At 53.9% G+C, this 21,928-nt stretch overlaps 6 protein-coding genes and 1 long non-coding RNA gene across 9 annotated transcripts; 3 read left to right on the top strand and 4 right to left on the bottom strand.

The window, feature by feature from the left end:
• Positions 1 to 3,099: 3,099 nt before the first annotated feature.
• On the bottom strand, positions 3,100 to 7,836 carry cmtm7 (CKLF-like MARVEL transmembrane domain containing 7). Its single transcript, XM_086153935.1, has 5 exons — positions 7,652 to 7,836; positions 7,166 to 7,342; positions 6,515 to 6,613; positions 6,296 to 6,374; positions 3,100 to 6,230 (listed from the first exon to the last, which is right to left on the bottom strand). The coding sequence occupies exons 1-5, from the start codon at positions 7,766 to 7,768 to the stop codon at positions 6,217 to 6,219; spliced, it is 486 nt and encodes a 161-aa protein (XP_086010061.1). The 5' UTR covers positions 7,769 to 7,836; the 3' UTR covers positions 3,100 to 6,216.
• A 690-nt stretch (positions 7,837 to 8,526) lies between these two features.
• LOC147230527 (uncharacterized) lies at positions 8,527 to 9,493 on the top strand. Its single transcript, XR_015106714.1, has 3 exons — positions 8,527 to 8,654; positions 8,739 to 8,813; positions 8,910 to 9,493. It is a non-coding gene; the product is annotated as an uncharacterized LOC147230527 (long non-coding RNA).
• siglec15l (sialic acid binding Ig-like lectin 15, like) lies at positions 8,534 to 10,972 on the bottom strand. 2 transcript variants are annotated; one of them, XM_086153929.1, is made up of 7 exons: positions 10,868 to 10,972; positions 10,634 to 10,699; positions 9,948 to 10,331; positions 9,459 to 9,830; positions 9,314 to 9,349; positions 8,922 to 9,011; positions 8,534 to 8,630 (listed from the first exon to the last, which is right to left on the bottom strand). In XM_086153929.1, the coding sequence occupies exons 2-7, from the start codon at positions 10,671 to 10,673 to the stop codon at positions 8,578 to 8,580; spliced, it is 975 nt and encodes a 324-aa protein (XP_086010055.1). In that variant the 5' UTR covers positions 10,674 to 10,699; positions 10,868 to 10,972; the 3' UTR covers positions 8,534 to 8,577. The 2 variants fall into 2 exon arrangements, with proteins under 2 accessions (XP_086010055.1, XP_086010056.1); XM_086153930.1 differs by having other exon boundaries at positions 10,634 to 10,781; positions 10,868 to 10,893.
• LOC147230525 (sialic acid-binding Ig-like lectin 15) lies at positions 10,273 to 13,147 on the top strand. Of its 2 annotated transcripts, XM_086153932.1 has the most exons (4): positions 10,273 to 10,415; positions 10,508 to 10,938; positions 11,696 to 12,076; positions 12,653 to 13,147. In XM_086153932.1, exons 2-4 carry the CDS (start codon positions 10,881 to 10,883, stop codon positions 13,072 to 13,074), a joined length of 861 nt encoding a protein of 286 aa, XP_086010058.1. In that variant the 5' UTR covers positions 10,273 to 10,415; positions 10,508 to 10,880; the 3' UTR covers positions 13,075 to 13,147. The 2 variants fall into 2 exon arrangements, with proteins under 2 accessions (XP_086010058.1, XP_086010057.1); XM_086153931.1 differs by lacking the exons at positions 10,273 to 10,415; positions 10,508 to 10,938 and adding an exon at positions 10,977 to 11,255.
• Positions 12,690 to 16,116, bottom strand: LOC147230524 (uncharacterized). The gene is made up of 3 exons (XM_086153928.1): positions 15,734 to 16,116; positions 14,326 to 15,417; positions 12,690 to 13,970 (listed from the first exon to the last, which is right to left on the bottom strand). Exons 1-3 carry the CDS (start codon positions 15,843 to 15,845, stop codon positions 13,567 to 13,569), a joined length of 1,608 nt encoding a protein of 535 aa, XP_086010054.1. The 5' UTR covers positions 15,846 to 16,116; the 3' UTR covers positions 12,690 to 13,566.
• Positions 16,117 to 16,244: 128 nt separating this feature from the next.
• On the bottom strand, positions 16,245 to 17,634 carry mrps12 (mitochondrial ribosomal protein S12). The gene is made up of 3 exons (XM_086153933.1): positions 17,470 to 17,634; positions 17,007 to 17,056; positions 16,245 to 16,763 (listed from the first exon to the last, which is right to left on the bottom strand). The coding sequence occupies exons 2-3, from the start codon at positions 17,053 to 17,055 to the stop codon at positions 16,381 to 16,383; spliced, it is 432 nt and encodes a 143-aa protein (XP_086010059.1). The 5' UTR covers position 17,056; positions 17,470 to 17,634; the 3' UTR covers positions 16,245 to 16,380.
• Positions 17,635 to 19,199: 1,565 nt separating this feature from the next.
• On the top strand, positions 19,200 to 21,905 carry LOC147230522 (ectonucleotide pyrophosphatase/phosphodiesterase family member 7). The gene is made up of 5 exons (XM_086154441.1): positions 19,200 to 19,440; positions 20,170 to 20,315; positions 20,417 to 21,040; positions 21,524 to 21,758; positions 21,835 to 21,905. The coding sequence occupies exons 1-5, from the start codon at positions 19,200 to 19,202 to the stop codon at positions 21,903 to 21,905; spliced, it is 1,317 nt and encodes a 438-aa protein (XP_086010567.1).
• Positions 21,906 to 21,928: the final 23 nt, after the last annotated feature.

The raw sequence follows: 21,928 nt of genomic DNA, 5'->3' as shown, positions 1-21,928 counted from the left end.
ACGCACACACACACACACACACACAGCAGTGTTGGCATTGTGGCCAGACAAGACAGATGGTTGGAGAGAACAGTCAGAGAAGCCATTTTTGTCCAAACTGAGCAGTGGAGGACACCCGAGTTATGTCTTCGCACCTACATCCAACGCCTGAGCATCGGCTCACGCAGACCAGGCACATCTCTACCCTCCAAAACACCAGGACCAGACCTCAGCAACCTCCGCCTGAGCCTCAGTCCATGGGATCCGACCAGTTTCTCTCCTTTGTTTCCCCAGAAGGTGTACCTTCGTTCCCTCCTGAGGGCACGCTCGCACCACAACCAACTTCCACTTCCATCTGGTTCCTGCAGAACATCTCTCCCGTTTTCAAAACAAGCCATGGTTACTCAGAAGATCCTGGTGCTCGTGCTGGGCGTCCCCTCAGCCAGGTCCAACTGAAGGTTTGGAAAAGACCTAGGGGTCTCAGAACCTCCGTGGACACTCAGAAAGTCACAGACAACTTTGCGGATCAGGTCTCCACAGTAGACGTCGTCGCAACAGCAGGAACGTCCATTAGCAGAAAACCACTTCTGCAGCATACAGAAGCCGAGCAGGTCCACCTCGAGGTCTCAGCAGCACTCTCCGGTGCCAAACACCCCGTTCACTCTGGCGGGTGAGGAGAAGACGACGCTTTCCTCATTTCAGAAGGACGAGAACATCACCAGCCTCACAGGCCGACAAAGGTAGGTGCACAGCAGTGCTGGATAGAGAAGATGATCAAACAAGGATGGACCATCTCGTGGGAGACACAACAATCTATGAAACCCTGAAACGGGGCCCAACCAGCAGCTACAAGAAGAAAGTCCACCGAGAAGATCAGCTCCTTACCTGTTCTGCCCCCCACCTTCACACACAAACACTAAGAGAACCAGCAGATGGGAAGGTTACTCACTGGTCAATGGTGGTTCAGAACATCTGCAGGTGTAAGTTCCCGCCAGTAGTGCTCTCCGAATTCAACAAGAGAACCGAAGAAGTTCTTCAGGAACTCGGTGTGGAACTGAGCAGCAGGAGAGAGGCTGGAGCACACCTGATCACTCAGCACAGCTGGTCATGTGACTCAGAACATCTTCTCACCAGACCTGGCCTCCAGGGGTCACTGCCCACCTGGAGGAGAAACACAAGGGTGGAGAAGAACCCGCTCTCATTGGAACCGTCGAGGACGTTCCCCTCAGGTCCATGTTTTCTCCATGTTCTCCTGCCTGCCCAGGTTCTCTCCGTGTTTCCCTGCCTGAGTTCTGCTCAGGTTCCTTGTTTTCCCCCTACAGTCCAAACCCGGTCTCGGGGTTTGTGATTGACAGCCGAGCCAAACCCCGCCCCCTGGGCCCAGGGGCAGCTGTGATTGGCTCCGCCCCCAGATGGGAGATTGTCCTGCCTGGTTCATGGACACATGGAGATGTTCGGCCTTGGTTTATTCATGAGAACCACAAACAGCCGGAGACACCTCTGCCTCTCCCCAGGAGGAAACCTTCAAGAGGAGGAGCGTCACTCCCTCCTTCTCTGCTGGGACGGAGAGGGGAGCCGGAGCTCAGTTGCCATGGAAACAGACAGGGTCGGAAACCCCCTAAACACCCGGTATGGGCCGCAGGGTGAGAAGATCCAACTTTGCGTCCTGATGGAGCACAACCAGGTGCAACCACAACACGTCATCTCATGATGGTGGGGCTGTTTGGGGGGTTGGGAGCAGACAACATCTCCAAAACATCTCCTGATGGTCATCCCCCTGAGGCAGAGGACCTGCCAGTCTTCTCTCTGGGTGTCCAGTGTTTGTCCATTGGTTCCAGGCTGGAGCTTCTGCGGTCATCCTGCTGGAGCCTGGAACCTGGAACCCGGAACCTGGAGCCCGAAGGCAGCCAGGGCTGATCCAGGCTCTTGTCTCCATGTTTGGATCAGAGGCGCCATCTTGTGAGAACATTCATGAGTTGCAGGTTCTGTAGAGGAGGGTCGTCATGGTAACCAGCGGTTTAACCTGATGTTCATCATGTGACCAGCAGTAAAAGCGCCTGCCAAGAAACACCAACAAGAAGCAGAGAAGCAGGCTGGTTGAAGAACCTCAGAACTACCACAGGAACGTTCTCCACTGCTGGTCCACACCCCTCGCCATGACAACCAGGGACAAAAAACCAATATGCCCGCCACCGCCTGAGATGACCATGTGACCTAACCTGAGACTGAAATGTGAGAAACTGAACCTCCATCGAGAACACAGAAGAACAAAAACACACACACACACACACACACACCTTGACAAACACAGACACACGCACAGATTGACACATAGACACATAGACACAGACATACACTCGCTGACACACAGGAGTGTCAGGAGCAGGACAACACTGCCCTCTTCTGACCGTCTGCAGGACAGCACACAGAGCCACACACACACAGACAGACAGACACACACACACACACAGAGACAGACAGACAGACAGACACACACACACACACACACACACACACACAGAGCAGAAGTCTGGAGGTAAAATCTCTGAGAAAGAAGTCAGAGGCTGCATGCAGGCATGTCCACACCTCAGATGGGTTAGAACCATCTAGAACCTGACTGAAACCTTGGGAGAACCTAGTGACAACATCGTCACAACTCTGAGAGAACATCTTGTTTTAACATCTTGTTGAAACCATGTTCGAACCACCTGAAACCCCCCTAGAACCCTCTTGTAGGACACTGAACCCCACAAGAACCTTATTAGAGCCCCATTGGAAGCCTGTTGGAACCCCATTCGGACCCTGTGAGAACTCTTAATCCCAACGGACACCCTGTTAGAACTCCTCTGGAAGACTGTGAGAACCCTGTTAGAACATGCAACAGCACTCAGAACATTGTGAAAATAGCATTAAAACCCTCTTAGCGCTGTTAGAACCCCATTCAAACTTTGGGACCAAATGAAAAGATGTGAGAACCCCGTGGGAACCCTATTACAACTGCTGGAACCCTGTAGAACCCCATTAGAACTTTGTTAGAGCCTTATAAAATCTCTGCAAGAAAGCTGTGAGAACCATGTGAGAACCTGGAGCTGTGTTGTGTTCACAGACGAGGCCACGTTCTGCTGGTTCTTTCACATCCTTTAATCCACAGCATGCAGGAATATCAAGTTGAAGACAACGTGGTCATGTGACCGTACAGACGCCAAGCTCCTCCTCCTCCGCCTCCCGCAGACGACGACTGCGAGACAACAGCGGCCTGTTAGTCTCTTGCTAGTGCAGCCGTCTAGCCTAGCCCCACCTAGCAGCAGCTACACATGACCGTGGCTGCCGCTAGGCTAGTGCAGCTAGAGGCAAGTGCAGCCAGCCGACCAACAGGCCTCTGTGGCTCAAACAAACAATAAGGCACTTTGGAAAAAGCTACAGTCCTCCGGCCATTCTCCCAGTTACAGGAACATCCTGGTGTTTCCTGCTACGGCGCCGCTAAGGAAACATGGAACTGCAGTCTCACGTCGACATTCAGGGGCGCCGGCGAGGCCGTAGATGGGCTGCGGGCCTCGGAGAACCGACGGAGGACGGAGCCTGGCCGGCCAATGTTGCCGAACCAGTCTCATTTAGCAAATAAACATTGTTACACTGTGTTGCTTAGCGTAAATGATTCGCATCGTGAGCATGTGCAGTAGCGATCGCGCTGAAATAAGGAATGCAAACAGCAGAGTTTGTTCGGAGGCTGGCAGACGCATCGCTAGTAAACGTGGCTCGTTAGCGGACGGTTTCTGGCAGCCTTTGCGCCCGGTTCTGGCTGTTCCCCCCGGAGGAGGTAGCCCGCCGGCGAGCTTGACCTGGCCCGGCAGTCGGACCCGCACACCAGACAGAGGCGGACGCGCCACGGTTCGGGCCCCAGGCTGACATCAGAAGCCGTGATTGAACCTCGATGTAATTGAAACCAGCATTTGCAAACAAACTATCAATTTTAACATGGATATCTGTGAATAACTTCAGTGTTAAAGCTTCGTGCGGTGGTGTGATGCTAGTTGCTAGTTGCTAGTTGCAGCCCGGTGAATGTGCGGAAGTCGTACGAACTCCAAACATTTTGCCTTTTTTTGAGTAAAATTTCTCTGGCGGTCAAAGTCCTTGAAGGAAGATTTTGGGGGAAATCGGCAAAAAGCTAAAAGCAGCCTGCGGTCACAAATCCTCGCACTACTCCAGCCACTTTCAGCACCTGAATGCTAATGGACCACGTTCACCGCATTCGCTAGCAAGCTGCGTTCCATGTGAGGCCAAAGCTAGCAGGTGGGCACGCCTGACAGCATGAATCACTTCAGGATGAAGGTTAGCAAAATTTCGGCTGCGAGGGTGACGGCCGCATGCCATCATTGCCCTCAATGAGTGCAAGTCCTGTTAGCATTAGCTTGTTGACTCACACCTAAAACCTTAAATCCCTTCACTTAACTTCTTAGACTAGGCGAATTAGCTAATGTGCTAACCTTTGCTAGCTGCACCGTCAGCAGGGTGACCGTATCTCTTTTCTGTCTAAAACTTAGAAAAGGGTTGGGGTTGATTGGAATGATGATGTCTCTGAATTTGACATCCAGCCGCCTTGTCTCCCCCCTCCCCAAGTCACATGGTCATAATCTGTATGGTTCAGCCAATCAGAGCGGCTTTGTGCTTTATAAAGGAAGTGGAGGTTCTCAGTCATCCAAGTCTTGGTAAATTCTTGTTAAAATCTTCTTGTCATGGCGACTGGACCTGATTCCCTTTCCATGAAGACATTTCACTCCCCACCAGAGGCTTCTGTGGCTGGTGGTTTGAGCATGGACACCCTCCAAACAACCCGATTCATGACCAGAACTGGCCCCCCGGTAACTTCCACCTGAGCCTCGGTCCATGTGATACAGCTTTCACTCCTTCGTTGCACATTCGGAGACGTTTAGCTTCACTTTTTCAGAGTCTGATCCAGGTAATCCCCAAAATTGTACTTTTGTTCTCCATTAGCATAACAACCCCCTACCTTCTATCAATCCTTCCATTTGCACAAGCCATGGTAGCCTAGACCCGCCCACAACCATGGTGTTTATATCGGAAGACTTCCTACAAGCTATCAGAGCTTTAGCAGCCTTTGGGATGAGGGTGGAACATCTTCAAGGGAAGGAAATCAAGTCCAGATGCCAGGACACGCAGATTTTGACAAGAATTGCCATTCCTATTGTTGATCCACCTGCCCGACAGTTTGTAAACAAATCAGTTTCCTCTCGTTGCTTCTTCAAAGGATCTTCCAATGGACAGGAAGACAAGGGAAGCCTGTGGGGGAAGCCCAGCGGGGGGAAGCCCTGCAGCTTAAACTCCCATCTGTAGAGACAGAGCTCCCTGCTCATAATACTGATAATTTTCCAGTTCTCCTGCTAACGATGCAGCTAAAACTCAATGTTGGTGAAGTGGCAGCGGAACGACGGGGAACGTAGAACTAGGACCTTCAGATCTAAGACTCTAAAACGAGTGTCAACGAGACGATTGAAAGAAACCGGAGGTCCTGAAACTCTTCTGGATTTGGCATCGACACACAGCGCTAACTAGAAATGTAGAAAACCGCCCAATGTAATTTTAGCATGCTAACAATGTTCACTGTTAGCATGCTTTGTTGTCTTTTAAGCACACGTCAATATTAGCCCTGAGACATTTTCGCATGCTAGTAAAGTTATCAGCATGCAGGGTTTTTTTTTGTTTGTTAGCGCACCGGCATACGAGACCGAGCATGTTAGCATCCCAGCTCGAGTGCCACGGGATATGCTAGCATGTCAGGCTAACAGGGCTACACTGTGCTCTGGCTCCTAATTGTAAACGTTTGCACCACCAGGATCAGTCGGAGGCTGTAAACGTGGACGGTGGTGGTTCATGGCACTGAGCAGGAGGGGGCGCCGCTGGCCTCCAAGGGCGACGCCAGCACCGGCAGCCGCAGGGGGAGATGGGAAATGTAGTCCTCCACATCATAACCGGGCTGCTGATTGTCTCCTTGGCGAAGACGAGGGCCCTGGAGGTGATTCATCCAGATGCCAAAAAGAAAAGGTGCAGATCTCATATAATCTGAAGGTAATTTGAAATATGTAATAACACTGTATGTAATAATAACAAATTGTGTAATAACACGTGGTCCCGATCGGCTCCGCCCTCGGCTGCCGTCCAGTCACGTCCCTTCCCTCTGTCCTGGAGAAGGACTGACCGGGCCCGGCTCCTGGACCCTCCTTAGACTGCCGCACCTGCCGGAGGGAGGAGAGGTGAGCGAGGGGGCGGGGCTTCGCTGGCCAGGTGTGGGGGCGCATACCTGTTCCGTGACCGCAGGACACGCTGTAGGACGTCCACAGGCTGATGGCCATCAAGAAGGTGGCGATAAATCCAAACACCTGTCAGAAAGACACACTCACTCCCTGCTCATAGTGAGGCTTCAAGATGGTGGACAGGAAGTAGGAAGTACTGATGTGCGTCACGCACTGACGTGTGTGTGCGTGTGTGTGTGTGTGTGTGTGTGTGTGTGTACACCTACCGATCCGGCCACCAGTGCTGAGACACTGCCGCCCTTAAGCGCTGTCACAATGGAGGCAATGAAGACCAGGATGGTTCCAATGGCGTAATGGAAAAACTCCTAAGGACCATGGACCAGGGGAAACACCTGATGTTTACTCTGCCAATACTCTCACTTATACACACACACACACACACACACACACACACACACACACACAGGCACATACTTTCTCTCTTATGCACAAACACACACGTACACACACACACATTTTCTCTCTCTCTCTCTCTCTGTGCGTCTCGCTTTCTTTCATATAAATAGATACACTTAGGCACCCACACTCACACACACACACAAATAGGCCACATACACTCTCTCTAAAACACACACACATAAACACACCCATATGCATACACACACACACACACACACACACACACGCACCCACATACACACTTACAGGCACAAACGTACAATCGCGCATACGCACACATGCACAGACACACACATACACTTAAATACAAAGGCACATATAATCACACACACACACACAAACTCTCTCTCTCTCTCATACACACATATACAATAGCACATACTCACACATGCATACACACACACACACACACACACAGACACACACACACTCTCTCCCCAATAGGAGGGGGGTCTCACGGTCAGAGTCCAGTTGATACAGCCCATCTTGGTCTGCAGCCTCAGCAGATGCATGAGGAAGAAGATGAGCAGGACGATGAAGAACCACATGGTGACCACCTCGAAGAACTGGAAGGCGGCCCAGCTGGTCCATCCCATGGTGCAGTACACGCACAGGTAGCCCACCAGCAGCGCCACCTGACACACCACAGCCAATCAGCTGTCAGAGACGCCCGCCCGACCCGGAAGTCGACCCCGCCCAGCTCCCCAGCTGATGGGGGATCACCTGCCGGTGGAGCTGGCGGTCGTGACGTCACGGGAAAAGTGAGGGGGTTCTACGTTCTGTCGCGCGCGCGGACCGGAACCCGGAAGTCCCCGTGTGTGGCAGGGAAACCGAAAGTAGTTTTCTGCGCTCCCGGTTACTTTGGAATCGGATCGCTCACTCTATCGACCCGCGGCCCGATCGCTCGATAACGGCGCCCCGCCTGAGTGCATGCGCTCTCTCACCATCTGTCCGATCTTCAGCAGCCCCGGGACCGTGCACGTATAGCCCGTGTTCAGGCCGCCGTCCGACCCTGTGGTGCGAGTGGTCGTGGTTGTGGTCGTAACAACGGTGTGAGACATGTTTCCGACGGATGAGCTGCTGCGGAGTCCAGCCTAGGTCCGCCCGCAGGGACGTGCCTGTCAACCCCGCCGATGCAGCACCGCCACTTCCGGTCGGCCTTTCAAAATAAAAGCCCGGCGAGGAGGCGGAAGCCCCCGCTCCACGCAAGGAAGGACACACGCTGTAGATCCACGCGATCGACGGCTGATCGATCGATCGGTCGATCAGCTCCAAACCCCTCTGGCGTGAGCCTTCCGGCGGAGCGGGCCGCTGACTCGATGGCCGTGCTTTTATTTTGAAGTGCATTTCCGGTTCCCCCCGCTCTTTGCCTCAAAGGGCGTGTGTCTGCGATTTTCGTGCGTATCTATGTGTGTGTCGGGGTGTTTTGGTTTAAGTCTGTCTTTTTAAATGTGTGTGTGTGGGGGGGGGGGTTGTGTGGGTGTATTTTGGTTTAAGTCTGTCTGTTTAAGTGTGTGTGTGGGGGGGGGGGTGTCGGTGTGTTTTGGTTTAAGTCTGTCTGTTTAAGCGTGTGTGTGTGTGTGTGTGTGGGGGGTGTTTTGGTATAAGTCTGTCTGTTTAAGTGTGTGTGTGGAGGGGTGTTTCCTGTCAGAACCCACTGCAGCAGTGCGAAACACAAGTCACCTGTGATTGGCCGGTTTGCCACCTAGCTAAGTTTTGATTGGTCGGATGCATCCCTCCCAAGCCTTCTACTCCTGTCACACAGAAACGGTTGCCATGGAGACAGACGCCTCCCTGACCTCAGAGAACACTCAAGGCAACAGGAAGCTGAATGCTGAGTTTTATTGTGAAGGCGGCGGCACGGTGGCACTCAGCAGCGCACGCCGACGGGTGCATAGAGGACGTTTGGCACGACGACCCTGCCTGAAAGGACAGGAACAGGAAGTTGTGAGTGGGAAACATGGAAACATACTTTGAGGAAAATCATCCAAATTCTAAACTAAAAGCTTTCTCCCTCCATTTTAACTGCAGTTTCATTCAGCGCCGCTTCCTGTTCGGACCAGAGCGCTGTTACTGAGCCTGATTGATTCCCAGGTTTCTTCATTGGTTGGTTGGTTGATTTGTTGGCTGCTTGATTGATTAGGTTGCTGGCTGATTGGTTGATTGATTGATTAGTTGGCTGATTGATTGGTCTTTAACCAGATACACCCTTACCTTGGTGGGACCCAGTGGAGGTGCAGGGTAAGCTGATGGTGCTGTACATGGGCTCCAGTTCGACGGTGCCATCCGGTGGCCGAAGGTTCCCTGGCAGACAGCAAACATGCAATGAGACTTTTGATTTGAAAAGTATGAAGTTTGAAAGGGTGGTTTAGAGTCCCAATGAGATGGTTCGGACATGAACAGCGGAGGGACCTGGGTAGAAGGATGCTGAGCTTGGAGCTGCCAGACAGGAGGACTGGAGGAAGACCAGAGAGGAGGTTCGTGGATGGAGAGGAAGAGGGCAGGAAGGTAGTTGGTGTGAGAGGAGAAGATCAGATGGAGGCAGGTGATTGACAGAGGATAGCCCTGAAAGGACCAGGAAGGGGAGATACTGATAGAGGAGATACCTGCTTCGTTCTCGTAGGCCTGAGCCGAAACCGGAGCTGAGGAGGAAGACAAGAAGGAGGAGGTCAAGGGGTGATGGGTGGAGGTCGACTACTGAAGGTCATGCAGAGCGTGGAGCGGTTGGAGCTTAGAAGGAGGCGGCGGCACCTGTGAGCCTGCGGCGCTGGCGGCGGCGGCGGCGATGGAGGAGGAGGAGTCCCAGCGTCAGCGGCAGGAGGAGGAGGAGGAGGACGGCCGCGCAGCCGGCGCTCAGTGTCAGCGTCGACATGGCTGCGGGGGGGAAGCGCCGCTCGGCCCGGCCCTCGCTGTTCTCCGCCAGGCAGGTAACCCCCCCGTCCTCCTCGTACGGGATGGAGCTGGACCTTCTGTTTGACCCCTCCTCCACCACCTGGGGGGCTGGGGTCTCCCCTGGCAGCCAGCGCACATTAGGCACGGGGAACCCCTCCACCAGGCACCGCAGCTGGGGCGAGGCTCCGGCCTCCGACCCCAGCTTCTCCAGCTGCAGGATCCTGGGCTTCACTGTGGAGGAGCGGAGGGACGAAGAGTTAGAACAAGCCGACGAGGAGGCTCAAGAAACTCCGCCCACTCCCAAGCTAAGTCCCGCCCCTCTCTAAGCTTGCCGGCGGGAGGAAGTACTTGTGACATTGAGTACGGTGGCTTCCTGACGGGAGTTTCCCTTGCCCTCCAGCTCCACGCCGCAGAAGTACAGCCCCGTCTCCTGCAGCTGCACCTCCCGGACCAGCAGTGACAGCACCCCCCGCCGGGGGTCCCCCAGCAGGGAGTGTTTGAGGCCGGGGCCCGAGCAGTCCTCCGGCCCCCCCGGCCCGTCTGACTTGTTCAGGAAGCTGCACTTCAGGAAGGGGTAGGAGGCGGCCTCCCTGAACCGCCAGGTGACCGACACCTGGCCCGAATAGTCCTCCTGGTGGGGGTGCGTGAAGGAGCAGCCCAGGACGGCATCCTCCCCCGCCTGGACCTGGACCCCCCCCGACGCACTCAGGTTCCAGGAGGCACAGCAACAACCTTGGGGGGGGGGGGCAAACACTGGGGTCACTGAAAATACTTTCAAAGTACTACATGGAAACTGAAGGATGGTGGAATTACTGTGTAAGTACTGCAAAGCAGTAGTACAACATGGAAGCAGACAGGCTGTAAGTATGGCTTGTTCATAACATCTCCCTCACTTTCCATATCTGCAGGAACACGGTGGTTCCTGTTTTCTGTAGGTCACATAATCACCGCTTATCGCTAGCACCAGCTTCCTCCTCAGAGTTAGGAGGAGGAGAGGAAGGAGGATGAGGAAGAGGTGGAGGAGGCAGTCTCACCTGAAACCAGGAGGAGCAGCGTCAGGACCACATCTTCCATGTCTCTGTCCGAGAAGGATCTTCAACCTCAAATAGAATCAGGAAGTGAAACACCACATGATTCGACTGCTTCCCTCCCGTGATTGGTGGTTCAGGGTTTGGTTGGGAGCTCCAGGCAGGGCGGAGGCACATGGGAGATGAGTGTGTGGTCATATGAACACACACACACACTCTGTGACACACGCACTGTCTCACCTCTTCGGGTTCCATGATGGACGTTGGTTTGTTCTGCAGCCTGTTGGTTTTGATGGTTCCTGCTCCTGCGGGTGAGTTTACACACACACACACACACACACACACACACACACACACACAATGCGCACACAAAACATAGACACACACAGGTGCACACAGAGCCACAAACACACCCACACACACACACACACACTAATACATATACACAAATAGATACACAGCCATACACACACAGCCACACACACACAGCCATACACACACAGCCACACACACACACACACACACACACACACTCTGTGACACACGCACTGTCTCACCTCTTTGGGTTCCATGATGGACGTTGGTTTGTTCTGCAGCCTGTTGGTTTTGATGGTTCCTGCTCCTGCGGGTGAGTTTACACACACACACACACACACACACACACACACACACACACACGCACACAAAACATAGACACACACAGGTGCACACAGAGCCACAAACACACACACACACACACACACACACACACACACACACACACACACACACACTAATACATATACACAAATAGATACACAGCCATACACACACAGCCACACACACACAGCCATACACACACAGCCACACACACACACACACACACAGAGCCAGACCCTGTTTGTGCTGAGGGACTGTCTGATAAATGGATGAATCATCAAATCAGGTGAATCAGTGAATCGTGTGATACAGATGAATCAATGAATCTATTGATCCGAGGCAGGAATTGTTGATTGGGGTCTTGGCCTTCAGAAGAACCTCCTTCAAAGTGAGTGATTGACAGCTGGTTGTTGGGGCTTCATCCTCCAGCGGGGGACGACGGCTGGTCGGTGCACACGCCGGCGGAGGTGCGAGCGATGGAGGGCTACCCAGCAGTGCTGCCCTGCCGCTTCAGCCACCCACAGCACGCCACTCACACAGGGCTGAAGGTGCTGTGGCGCCTGGGCCATGGTGAGGGCGCCATCATCCTGCTCCGCTGCTTCGCACGGCCCGGGGCGTCGGCCTGCGAGCCCGAACCCCAGCAGGACCCGCGCTACCGGCTGGAGGGGAACCCGCGGGAGCACGACCTGTCGCTGCGCATCAATGGCGCCGCCCTGCAGGACAGCGGCCGCTACTACTGCCGACTTGAGCTCCAGGGCCGGGAACACGGTGGCTACGAAGACAAGATGGGGACCCGCCTGAGGGTGGAGGGTAGGAGCTCCGCCCACTGAGTACCCGCTAATCTGACAGTACCCGCTGATCTGCTAGTCCTCGCTAATCTAGATAGAGATACTTTATTAACGCCCAAGGGGGGAATTAGATAGCTGCTTGGGACGAGGGGATAAGAACAAGTCAAATACAAAGAACAGAAATTTGCTAATACAAAATAAACTGACTCTTCCTCTTATCTGCTCGTACCAGCCAGTCTAGCAGTCAATGCTAATCTGCTAGTACCCACTGATCTGCTCGTTCTGGCTAATCTAACAGTCCCCACAAGTCTGCTAGATTAATATGCTGGTTCTTGCTAATCTGTTAGTCCCAGCTAATCTGCCAGTCCCAGCTCATTTTCTAATCCCTGATAATCTGCTCATCCCCACCAATCTGCTAGTTCCCGCTAATCTGCTAGCTCCTGCTGTTCCCAGAGTAGTAAGAAAAGTCCATTCGTTTCCCAGCCAATCAGAAATCAGTAACCTGAAGTTTGTCTTTGTCATGTTAATGAGTCAGTGAGTGCTGATGAGTCAGATTAACAACGTTAGCTCTAATGCTAACGAGTGTCCTTCCCTGCAGCTCCCCCGAGGATCCTGAGCGTTTGGGTGGAGGGCAGCGAGGCGTCGGGCTTCACCGCTTACTGCTTGGCCCGGGGGGCGCCGCTGCCGGACGTGCGGTGGGCGGAGCCGGACAGGACCCCGGAGGGGGGGGGGCCTCTGGGCCAGGGCTCAACAGGCCACTTCCAGGTGGTGGGTGAGCTGCGGGGCGCTACTGCTGGGCGCCACTACATCTGTGACGCCTCCAACCCGCTGGGGAAGGGGCAGGCCACGCTCTACCTGCTGGCCCCCCGGCCGCCCCCGCCGTCGCCCCCTGCCTGGCCCCCCCTCCTGCTGCTGCTGGCCCTGGGTCTGGGGACCAAGGTGGTCCTGCTACTAGGGGTAGGGGGGTGGGCCGCGTGGACCCTCGGTCGGGGGAAGGGGCAGCTCCTGAGCACGCGATGAAGTTTGATGCTAACGAGGTTAGCGGGCCCGAAAATAAAAAGTAAAAACATCTGTCGCTGCTAGAAGGAATAAAGGAAATAACGCAAACAGGAAGTTGTGGTTCTTTGACAACAATCAGCTCAGCCTTTAATTACACGCTGCGCTTCACAACGGGAGCCTCTGCGGCTGCCTCCCCTCAGCATTAGTATGCTGTTCATCCAGAAGCACAGTTACCCTAAAACAGACTACAAATTGTGATCAGCTGCTTCGTTAGCAGGAATCTAGGCGAGGTTCTGGTCACGTCGCCGGGGAAATGCTAACATGCGCCGGCCTGCTGGGTTTGATCAGAACCAGGGAGGTTCAGGAGCTCGGCCCATTCTGTCAGCTCCCACCGGCGGTCCGTGTTCTTCACAGCTACACATTCTAACAGGACCTGAGCAAACTAGCCAAAGGTCTAAGTCTACCACGGGACCCTCTGGGAGGCTACACGAGCACCGGGACCTGCCGGCTCCGCTACAGAGGTAGCAGAAGCGGGCCACGGTAGCAGAGGGGACGGAGTTTTTGGCAGCAGTCTCGTTTCCTCCAGCCGAACTCATTCCCATCCAGCCTCATGGAGACGCACGGACCGCCATGCACGCCGCCCGGCTGCCCCGCCTCCCAGTTGGAGGCGGCGTACGGTTCCCCGCTGACCCAGTACCAGGCGCCGTTCATGGCGCTCCGCCGCAGCCCGATCCACACCTGGTCCTCACGGTCGCCGCGGGCCCGCAGCAGCTTGTGAATGTGGTTCTGAAGGTCGGCTGTCGGAGCGCTGAGCAGCCTCAGACCCGTTTCCCGGCAGCGCTGGACAGACTCGGGCCAACTTAACGCCACCGGGCCCACCTCAAGGACCTCCTCCCTCAGCACGCAGCCCCGGTGGTCTGGTGAGACAGAACCAAGAACCATTTGTAAACATCTGGAGCCCGGCAGAACCCGGCCCTCCCTTCCTGGACTCTCCTCAGCTAACAGTAGACCCCCCCCGGTTCTGTCCAAGGACCCGGTTCCCTGAGGTTCCCTACGGGGCCGTGACCCGACCGGAGGCCCTCAAATGTTTCATCAGAACAAAGTTCCAAATCTGAGGCTTCCACATCTCGGCTCCATTTGGAGGAGACACAAAAGGGCCTCTGAAACCTGATGAACTCCAACGGAAGTCGAGGTCCGGAACCTCGGCTCCACTCCCGACAATCAGAACCTCTTCTGGCAGGTTCTTCCCCGTGTGTGTGAGACAGTTCTTACCTGGTGTTCTGCTGATGGACGGCGCCGGGTTCCCGAACATCACGCCGCTCCTGTTGCCCAAAAAGTAGACAGCCATGTTGGCGGACCGGTGCCAGATGACGTTCTTCTCCTGGTCCAGATCGAGAACCCCGGAGACGTAGCTGGTTCCTCGGAGCTCCTCCCACCGCGGGTCCTCAGGAAGGGACCTCCCGACGCGGACCCCATTGGCAAGATTCTTCTGGACCAGGACCACGGCGTGCTTCTCTACGCCCGGGATGGAGGTGACGATGTAACAAGAGGAGAAGTGTTCCTCTGGGATGAGGGCGAGGAGCATCCCAGGCCAGTACAGGAAGGCGCTTCCACCCCCTTCCACCACAGATGAGTCTATGCTGAAGGGTTCTGCTCTGGGGTTTTCCTGGTCTGGAACCAGAATGAAGGAGTCCTTCTCGTGGGCTTCCACCAACGCTGGTGGGACGAGGAACCTGAGGGCCTCCCCGGTGGCAGGCGGAAGTAGAGCGAAGATCATCCTGCAGCTGCAGCCGGAGGTTGCGGCGCAGACGTGTCCCAAGAGGACGGCCGCCGGGTGCTCCGTCCTCACGACCCAGAAGGACCCGTTCCAGGACGGAACGCGGAACATCTGCTCCGGATCCAAGTCGGCCTCAGACGTCCGCTCGCCCTCCAGGGTCACCTTGTTCTTCTGGCCTGTGTTGACCACGACGATACTGAAAGGTCTCCTGGAGGTGCTGGACCAATTGCCGCCGGCAGCCCAAAAGGGTGGGACCAGGTAGTAGGACCCCGGTCCATCCATGGGTGGAACCAGAACTGACTGGATGCTGGAGGCCTTCAGGACCACCAGCTGCACCACGATGCGCTTGGAGCTGTTTATCCTGACGATCTCGTCGGATGAGACGTCCACCTCCCGGAGTTCTCCGGCCTGCAGAACGAGGGTGGAGTTCTTTGGAGGGTGACTCCAGACCAAGACCTTGGTGTTGCTGTAGAGAGCCACCAGGTTGAGCCGGTTCTCTGCCCTCATGGGGTGATAGTAGGCGATGTTCTCTGGGATCGCAACCAGAAAGTTTAGACCCGAGTCGGTCTCAGAGGGAGGAGCAGCTTCTGGGGAGACAAGGACCACAGAACTGTCAGGGGTGGACCAGCCCTGGGGTTCCTGGATTCTTCTCGGAGAACGCCTCAAACGCCCGGGACGAGTCAGCTGATGTCACGGAACATCACAGAACCAGAACTGAGATCTCCAGGGTTCTGTCTGGACTCACTCAGGTGGTCCTCCTAGAACCTCACGCCTACTACAAAATCATAAGTCGACCCCATTTCAAGTCCCTAATCACAAGTGTTGGAACCTCTGATGGAAGTCCAGCTTGTGTTCTAACCTGAAGGAGCTCAAGGTTCTCAGACTCTGGGCTCCAGTTCTCACCTGGGTTCTGCAGCTGCAGGAGGAGGAGAAGCAGGAGAACCATGTTGATCCTGAAATAGCAATAAGAGCAGGAGGTCTGAGGTCCTCGGCTGGAGGTGGTTGACTCGCCCATGGCTCCTCATCTTCCTTCACTTCCTTTATCATTTGCCAGTCAAAGGCCAGGAACTACTTTGCATGTTCCTTGGAGGGTTCTGGTGTCACCTGGTACTGCAGCAGCACTAGATGCTTCAGTACAAGTACAGGCTGAAGGATGGTCATCCAGGTTCTCAGAGCCCAGAGAACCACTGAAGAACCAGGTCTGGAGAACCCTCTTCCGGCTTCACATTCCAGTGACCTGCAATATCTTGTTTCTCCAACTCCAAAGAGCCAGCAGGGGGCGGGGCTTTACAAGGACAGGCTCCAGAAGCCAGCAGGGGGCGGGGCTTAACACACACAGATTGGAGAACCCAGCAAGTGTGTATGTGTGTCAGTAGTTCCACCTGAAGAGAAAATAAAGGTCCCACATAGCAGGTTCTAGAGCAGAACAAGACTTTATTCTTAGAGGGTCCACCTCGTTCACACTGGATTTGTCCTCAAACAGAAGACTATCAACACACACACACACACACACACACACACACACACACACACACACACACATCAGTGTGTCACTGTCTCTTCTTGACCACATGGGCGCAGTCGTATTTGCCCCGGACCACGGTGAGCTTGACCCCAGGCAGGTCCTGGGTCCGCCCCCCCTGGACCAGCACCACGTTGTGCTCCTGCAAGTTGTGTCCTTCCCCCGGGATGAAGACCACCGCCTCCTTCCCGTTGGACAGGCGCACGCGGGCGCACTTCCTGTTGGCGGAGTTAGGCTTCTTGGGCTTGCGGATCATAGTCTTCAGGACCACCGCCTTCAGCTGTGGCCGCCCAAAGGTGGCGCCGACGGCCGGGGGCGGGGCCTTGGGCTTCCCCTGCCGGTGCATCTGGTTGAGGGTGGCCATGGTCCTGGAGACGAGCGGCGGCGTCCGGCCTGGCGCCAGGAGAGAGGCTGCGGACAGGAAGAGAAGGCTCACTTCTCTGGACAGAGGATGACCCAGGTTCTTGGGTGGCTCCACCGAGATCTGCAACAAATGTTCTTCTGACCAGCTGATCGACACCCTCCCGACCCCGTCAATATGCATGTGTTCTCGCGCTTCAGATCTGCAATAACATCTGGATGGAGACGAGGACATCCGAGCAAACCTTCATCCAACCAGAGATCAACATCCTGGGAAGTGGGACGGACACTCACCCTGGACCAGGAAGGAGAGCGTTGGCCTCAGGCTGCACAGCGACCACATCCTAGAACACACACACACACACAAAGTCAGATACCTAGGTATCACACGATAAACATCTGAAAACAACCGGATGCGCATGAACTCGCTCTCGACACTCTGATGGCTTCACCCTGATAGCACGTCAAGCTCGACACAATAGGAGCGTCGCTTCCGGTTAAACAGGAAACGGTCCACGGGGACCTCTATCGTTCCAGATTTCCGGTTTCAGACGAAAACCTGAAAAGAATTCAAACCCTGCGGTTCGTTCAAAGGAGCCAGTGATTTTCCAGGAATGACTATTAGTAGTATAAATATTGTGCCCGTTTTCAAACATCTGCCGGCTCGTCGCCGACCTGTATGACACCTGGGCTAACTGCTAACAGCTAGATGATGCTAACCGGACACGGACGTTGCCGGTTTCTACATCGCTCTTACCCGCTCCTAAAGTCCGGACACCCGGGCAGATTCTCACAGATCGGATCCAATCCGAGGTGAAGACAGACTAAAATTCGCAGCGGACTTGATCAAATATTCTCATGTTATTGAAATCCACGCTCCAATCAGGTACAGGGAAACAGCACACCGGAAGCACAGCGTCAACCTGACAGTGCTTCCGGGTCTCCTTCAAAATAAGAGTCAAGCTTTACCGTCTATTTCCGCCCCGTTCATCCCTGTGAGAAATTATGGGATGGAACTCAGCCACCCTTCACACTCTCCATTCTGGTTCTCAGACTGTTCTCCCGAGCTCTATACACCCCATGAACATTTTTGAATCTGAACCAGAAGATGCTCTTCAGTTAAATCTTGCAGAGAAGAATCCACACGAAAACATCTGTGGAAATCTGACTTTCTGACTGTGGATCTTCGTAATTTGTGTGTCAGCAGCTGATAAGGTCCTCAAGGTTAGAATTAAAGCCATTAGATAAATGGTTGAGTGAGTGTGCGCGTCAGCAGATGATAAGGTCTTCAAGGTCAGAATTAAGCCATGAAGATTACTGGTTGATGTATAACGTTATTTATTGATGTTCTCGTGAACAGCTGAAGAACCTCCTGCAGGAAGGAGACTCCGTTGATCTCTGTGATCAGAAATTTCTTATCGATGACAAACAATCTGATCAATGGCTTTATTTCACCAGTTTCTGTGGTGTGGTTTCATCATTTCCATTCAGTTGAATGCTTTTCAATTCTTCTAATCACTATCGCAATGACCTCTTCCAATCAATCCTCCAATTCTTTTCATCAATACTTATGTTATTTTAATCCATCCCGATCAATTCTTCTAGTATGTCTGATAAAATCTTCTAATTTTGCTTTCATTTCAAACCTGATAATTTAATCCAGGGGTCGGGAACCTTTTTGACTAGGAGAGCCATAAATGCAAATCCAAATGCAAATTCCTCTGTCCAGGCAGACTTTTCACCATCGAATAAACTAGTTAGCTATCTGATAGTCATACGCCGTTACCGGAAGAGCCATACATGGCTCGCGAGCCACAGGTTCCCGACCGCTGATTTAATCTAAACAATATGCCTTTGGTGGTTCTCAGGTAAATTCTTGTGGAAATCTTCTTGTCGTGGCAACTAGACTTCAATATCTTCACTTATAGTTTCACCCCTCATCCGAGAGGCTGCTTCAGTTCAGAAGAACTGAAAAAGGCTTCTTCAGCTCGGAATCCTTGAGTATCTAACCAATACGCTGAATCAATTCTTCTTCCCAATCCATGAAACCATCCTCCCCGTTGGTCTTCTGCTGACCATCTTTAGATGGAGTGTCAGCTCAGTTCACTCTGTGGCCCCATCAGGCAGCTCCACCATGCAGCCGCTGTGGTGCCACACCAGGCGGCTCCACCGTGGGGCCCTGTCAGGCAGCTCTGCCGTGGGGCCCTGTCAGACAGCTCCACCATGCAGCTCCGCTGTGGGGCCCTCTCAGGCAGCTCCGCAGTGGGGCTTTGCGTGGGGTACCGCCTGAAGGCTCCATTACAGAGCTCTACTTGGGGCCTCCACCTGGGAGCTCCACCTTGGGTCTCCACCATCAACTTCCCGTTCATGAACGTCAGAGTCCACAGGTGAATGTCTTCTCCTCCATCAGCTGATTTCTATCACAGTTACTCATTAACTCCACCCTAGGTGTGCAGGTGCTGCTCCTCTGCTGCCGCCGCAGTCGAGATGAAGATCAGACCGGAGCTCTTCCTCGCAGTCCTCGCGGTCATCGGCGCCGCCGGCAGGCCGCTGGAGACCAAGAGAAACAAGCTGCTCCTCATCTCCTTCGACGGCTTCAGGTGGGACTACGACCAGGATGTGGATACGCCCAACCTAGACCAGATGGCCCGGGATGGCGTGAAGGCCAAGTACATCACGCCACCCATGTTGACCATGACCTCGCCGTCGCACTTCACCACCATCACAGGTACCTCACTTCTAGAATGTATCAAGATCTTGCCTGCTTTGTGAATGTTCTCCCGGTTCCCCTGGCTTCCGCTTTCTTCCAAGACATACTGCTGCCTGGAAGCGTCTTCCTCGATGGAACGTGATGGACGGCTGGATAATGTCCATCACGTTCCGTCGCCTCAAGGTCAGAATGAAGCCATGAAGATAACTGGCTGATGTATAACGTTATTTATTTACGTTCTCCTGAACAGAAAGTGAACAGCTGAAGAACCTCCTGCTGGAAGGAGACTCTGCTGGTCTTAGTGTGATCAGAAATTTCTGATCAATAGCTTTACTTCACCAGTTTCTGTGGTGTGGTTTCATCGTTTCCGTTCAGTTGAATGCTTTTCAATTCTTCTAATCACTATCGCAATGACCTCTTTCAATCAATTCTTTTCATCATTACTTATGTTATTTTAATCCATCAATTTTTCTAGTTTGTCTAATAAAATCTTTTAATTTGGCTTTCGTTTCAAACCTGATCATTTGCCTTTTTGACCGGGAGAGCCATAAATGCAAATCCAAATGCAAATTCCTCTGTCCACACAGCCCGGAGTGCACGGTAATCAGTCTTTTTTTTCTTTTCGCCATCTTCTCCGTTATGAGGGTTGACGCGGATAAACTAGTCAGCTATCTGATAGCCGTACGCCGGCTGATAGCCATGAAGACCAGCATCTGGCTTAGAAGTGACCCTGCTGCTTCCTGTCAGGCAGGTGGGTGGAGGATCACGAGGTCGTCCACAACATGATGTTCAACACCACCACCAATCTGAAGCTCCCGCACAAGAAGACGCTGACCATGTCCAAGTGGTGGGACAACGGCGTTCTCCCGCTGTGGATCACCGCCCAGAACCAGGTGAGATGTTCCGCATTCTTCAACTCTTCTCCTGGGCCTGCTGTTGTGGGGGTTTTTGGCCGGAGCTCCCTTTGCAGATCTAACTTCCCGCCTTGTTCCAGGGGCTTAAGACGGCGTCCTTCTATTTCCCGGGTGGCGGGGCCAACTACAGCGGCCAGGCGGTGGACCGGGCGCTGGTGGAGAAAGGCCTTCACCCCGACGACAACGAGACGGAGTGGCGTCAGAACATCGACACGGTGATGAGATGGTTCGCCGAGGAGAACTTCCACCTTGTGACGCTATACTACGGCGAGCCCGATAACGTGGGGCACGCCAAGGGGCCGGACCACGCCGACCGGAAGAAGATCATCGCGCAGATCGACAGGACCATTGGCTACCTGAAGGACGCCATCACGCGCCACCATCTCAACGGCAGCCTGAACGTCATCATCACCTCCGACCACGGCATGACCACCATCAAGAAGTACCCTGAGGTGGAAGAGATCGTCCTCAATAAGTACCTCAAGCTGTTGGAACTCAACAAGTTTGAGATCCTGGACTACGGCGGTTTTGGCGTGCTGGCCCCGCGACCCGGCCGAGAGCAAGAGGTCCTCAAGGCGTTGGCCAACGTTCCCAATGTGACAGTCTACCAGAAGAACCAGATCCCCGAGAGCTTCCACCTGGGCAGGAGCAAGAGGCTGCCTCCCATCGTCCTCATGGCTGACCTGGGATTCAACCTCAACTCGGTGAGTGGACCTCTTCTCCTCCTGTGGGTGGGCTTGGGCTGGAGGGCGGGGCTGCTGGCTTGCCAAGAAAAAAAAAAGGTCAATATTCCCCCAACGAGAAGAACCTCAGTCCAGCGGGTGAGCTGTTCTCCAGGATCTGCTGCCGAGAACTAGGCCTCCCTGAGGATGACGTCCTGGAGAGCGGTTCTACAGTCGTGTTCTGAGTGCAGCTTGCTTCTCCTCAAGAGGTTCTTGGCCTTCAGACAAGAAACGTGAATTAAAGGGGACGGGAACCGATGAATCCATGAGAATCCGTGGTTCCATGAAAACCCGTGTCTCCATCCTGTTGTTTCTGGGAACAAGGTTCAGACATTCCACCGTGTTCCTTGGTGTTCTCCACAGCTCCATTGTGGTCCGTCATGTATGTTCCTGCGTGTTCCTTTGCGTTCCATTGTGTTCCTATTAGCTGAAGAACTGTCCATTTGTCTGTCCTCCTGGTTTCAGAGGTTCCTCGTCTACGTCAACAAGGGCGACCACGGTTTCAACAACCAGGAGATGGACATGAAGACCATCTTCAGGGCGTTTGGACCAGATTTCAAACGGGGCTTCGTGTCAGAGCCATTCGACAGCGTCCACATCTACGCCCTGATGTGTAACCTCCTGAAGATCCGTCCGGAGCCGCACAACGGGACGCTGGACGCCACCAAAAGCATGCTGCTGCACAGTCCTGCAGAAGGAGGTCACCAGATGTTCTCACCCCAAGTCAGAAGGTGCCAGATTGTTGATTCTGATGCTGGTGTCTCCTGTCTCCACAGGGTCCAGACAAATCCGCATGTCAGGAGCTCTTCTTCTGTCAGCCCTGCTCTTCATCTTCACCTTGCTGTAGCCCAGGACTCCAAACCTTCCAGA

The sequence above is a fragment of the Fistularia commersonii genome, chromosome 10 (assembly GCF_037954325.1).
Source record: "Fistularia commersonii isolate RoL2024-O1a breed Wild chromosome 10, RoL_Fcom_v1.0, whole genome shotgun sequence".
NCBI classification, from domain to species: Eukaryota; Metazoa; Chordata; class Actinopteri; order Syngnathiformes; family Fistulariidae; genus Fistularia; species Fistularia commersonii.
Note: the sequence above shows the minus strand (reverse complement) of the source record. Positions and strands in the feature narration are given on the sequence as shown.

Coding starts and splice junctions, on each gene's coding strand:
- cmtm7 (XM_086153935.1), bottom strand. CDS start 7,768: ATGTCTCACACCGTTGTTACGACCACAACCACGACCACTCGCACCACA. Junction 7,343..7,651: donor TGCTGAAGATCGGACAGATG/GTGAGAGAGCGC, acceptor GTGGTGTGTCAG/GTGGCGCTGCTGGTGGGCTA. Junction 6,375..6,514: donor CAGCACTGGTGGCCGGATCG/GTAGGTGTACAC, acceptor TCTTTCTGACAG/GTGTTTGGATTTATCGCCAC.
- siglec15l (XM_086153929.1), bottom strand. CDS start 10,673: ATGGAAGATGTGGTCCTGACGCTGCTCCTCCTGGTTTCAG. Junction 9,831..9,947: donor CACCGTACTCAATGTCACAA/GTACTTCCTCCC, acceptor GCTCCTCCACAG/TGAAGCCCAGGATCCTGCAG. Junction 9,012..9,313: donor GGCCTACGAGAACGAAGCAG/GTATCTCCTCTA, acceptor GCTGTCTGCCAG/GGAACCTTCGGCCACCGGAT.
- LOC147230524 (XM_086153928.1), bottom strand. CDS start 15,845: ATGGGCGAGTCAACCACCTCCAGCCGAGGACCTCAGACCTCCTGCTCT. Junction 15,418..15,733: donor CCTGCAGCTGCAGAACCCAG/GTGAGAACTGGA, acceptor TTGTCTCCCCAG/AAGCTGCTCCTCCCTCTGAG. Junction 13,971..14,325: donor GTCCATCAGCAGAACACCAG/GTAAGAACTGTC, acceptor CTGTCTCACCAG/ACCACCGGGGCTGCGTGCTG.
- LOC147230522 (XM_086154441.1), top strand. CDS start 19,200: ATGAAGATCAGACCGGAGCTCTTCCTCGCAGTCCTCGCGGTCATCGGC. Junction 20,316..20,416: donor GGATCACCGCCCAGAACCAG/GTGAGATGTTCC, acceptor GCCTTGTTCCAG/GGGCTTAAGACGGCGTCCTT. Junction 21,759..21,834: donor GCACAGTCCTGCAGAAGGAG/GTCACCAGATGT, acceptor CTGTCTCCACAG/GGTCCAGACAAATCCGCATG.
- mrps12 (XM_086153933.1), bottom strand. CDS start 17,055: ATGTGGTCGCTGTGCAGCCTGAGGCCAACGCTCTCCTTCCTGGTCCAG. Junction 16,764..17,006: donor GCTCTCCTTCCTGGTCCAGG/GTGAGTGTCCGT, acceptor TCCTGTCCGCAG/CCTCTCTCCTGGCGCCAGGC.
- LOC147230525 (XM_086153932.1), top strand. CDS start 10,881: ATGATGGACGTTGGTTTGTTCTGCAGCCTGTTGGTTTTGATGGTTCCT. Junction 10,939..11,695: donor GATGGTTCCTGCTCCTGCGG/GTGAGTTTACAC, acceptor TTCATCCTCCAG/CGGGGGACGACGGCTGGTCG. Junction 12,077..12,652: donor GACCCGCCTGAGGGTGGAGG/GTAGGAGCTCCG, acceptor CCTTCCCTGCAG/CTCCCCCGAGGATCCTGAGC.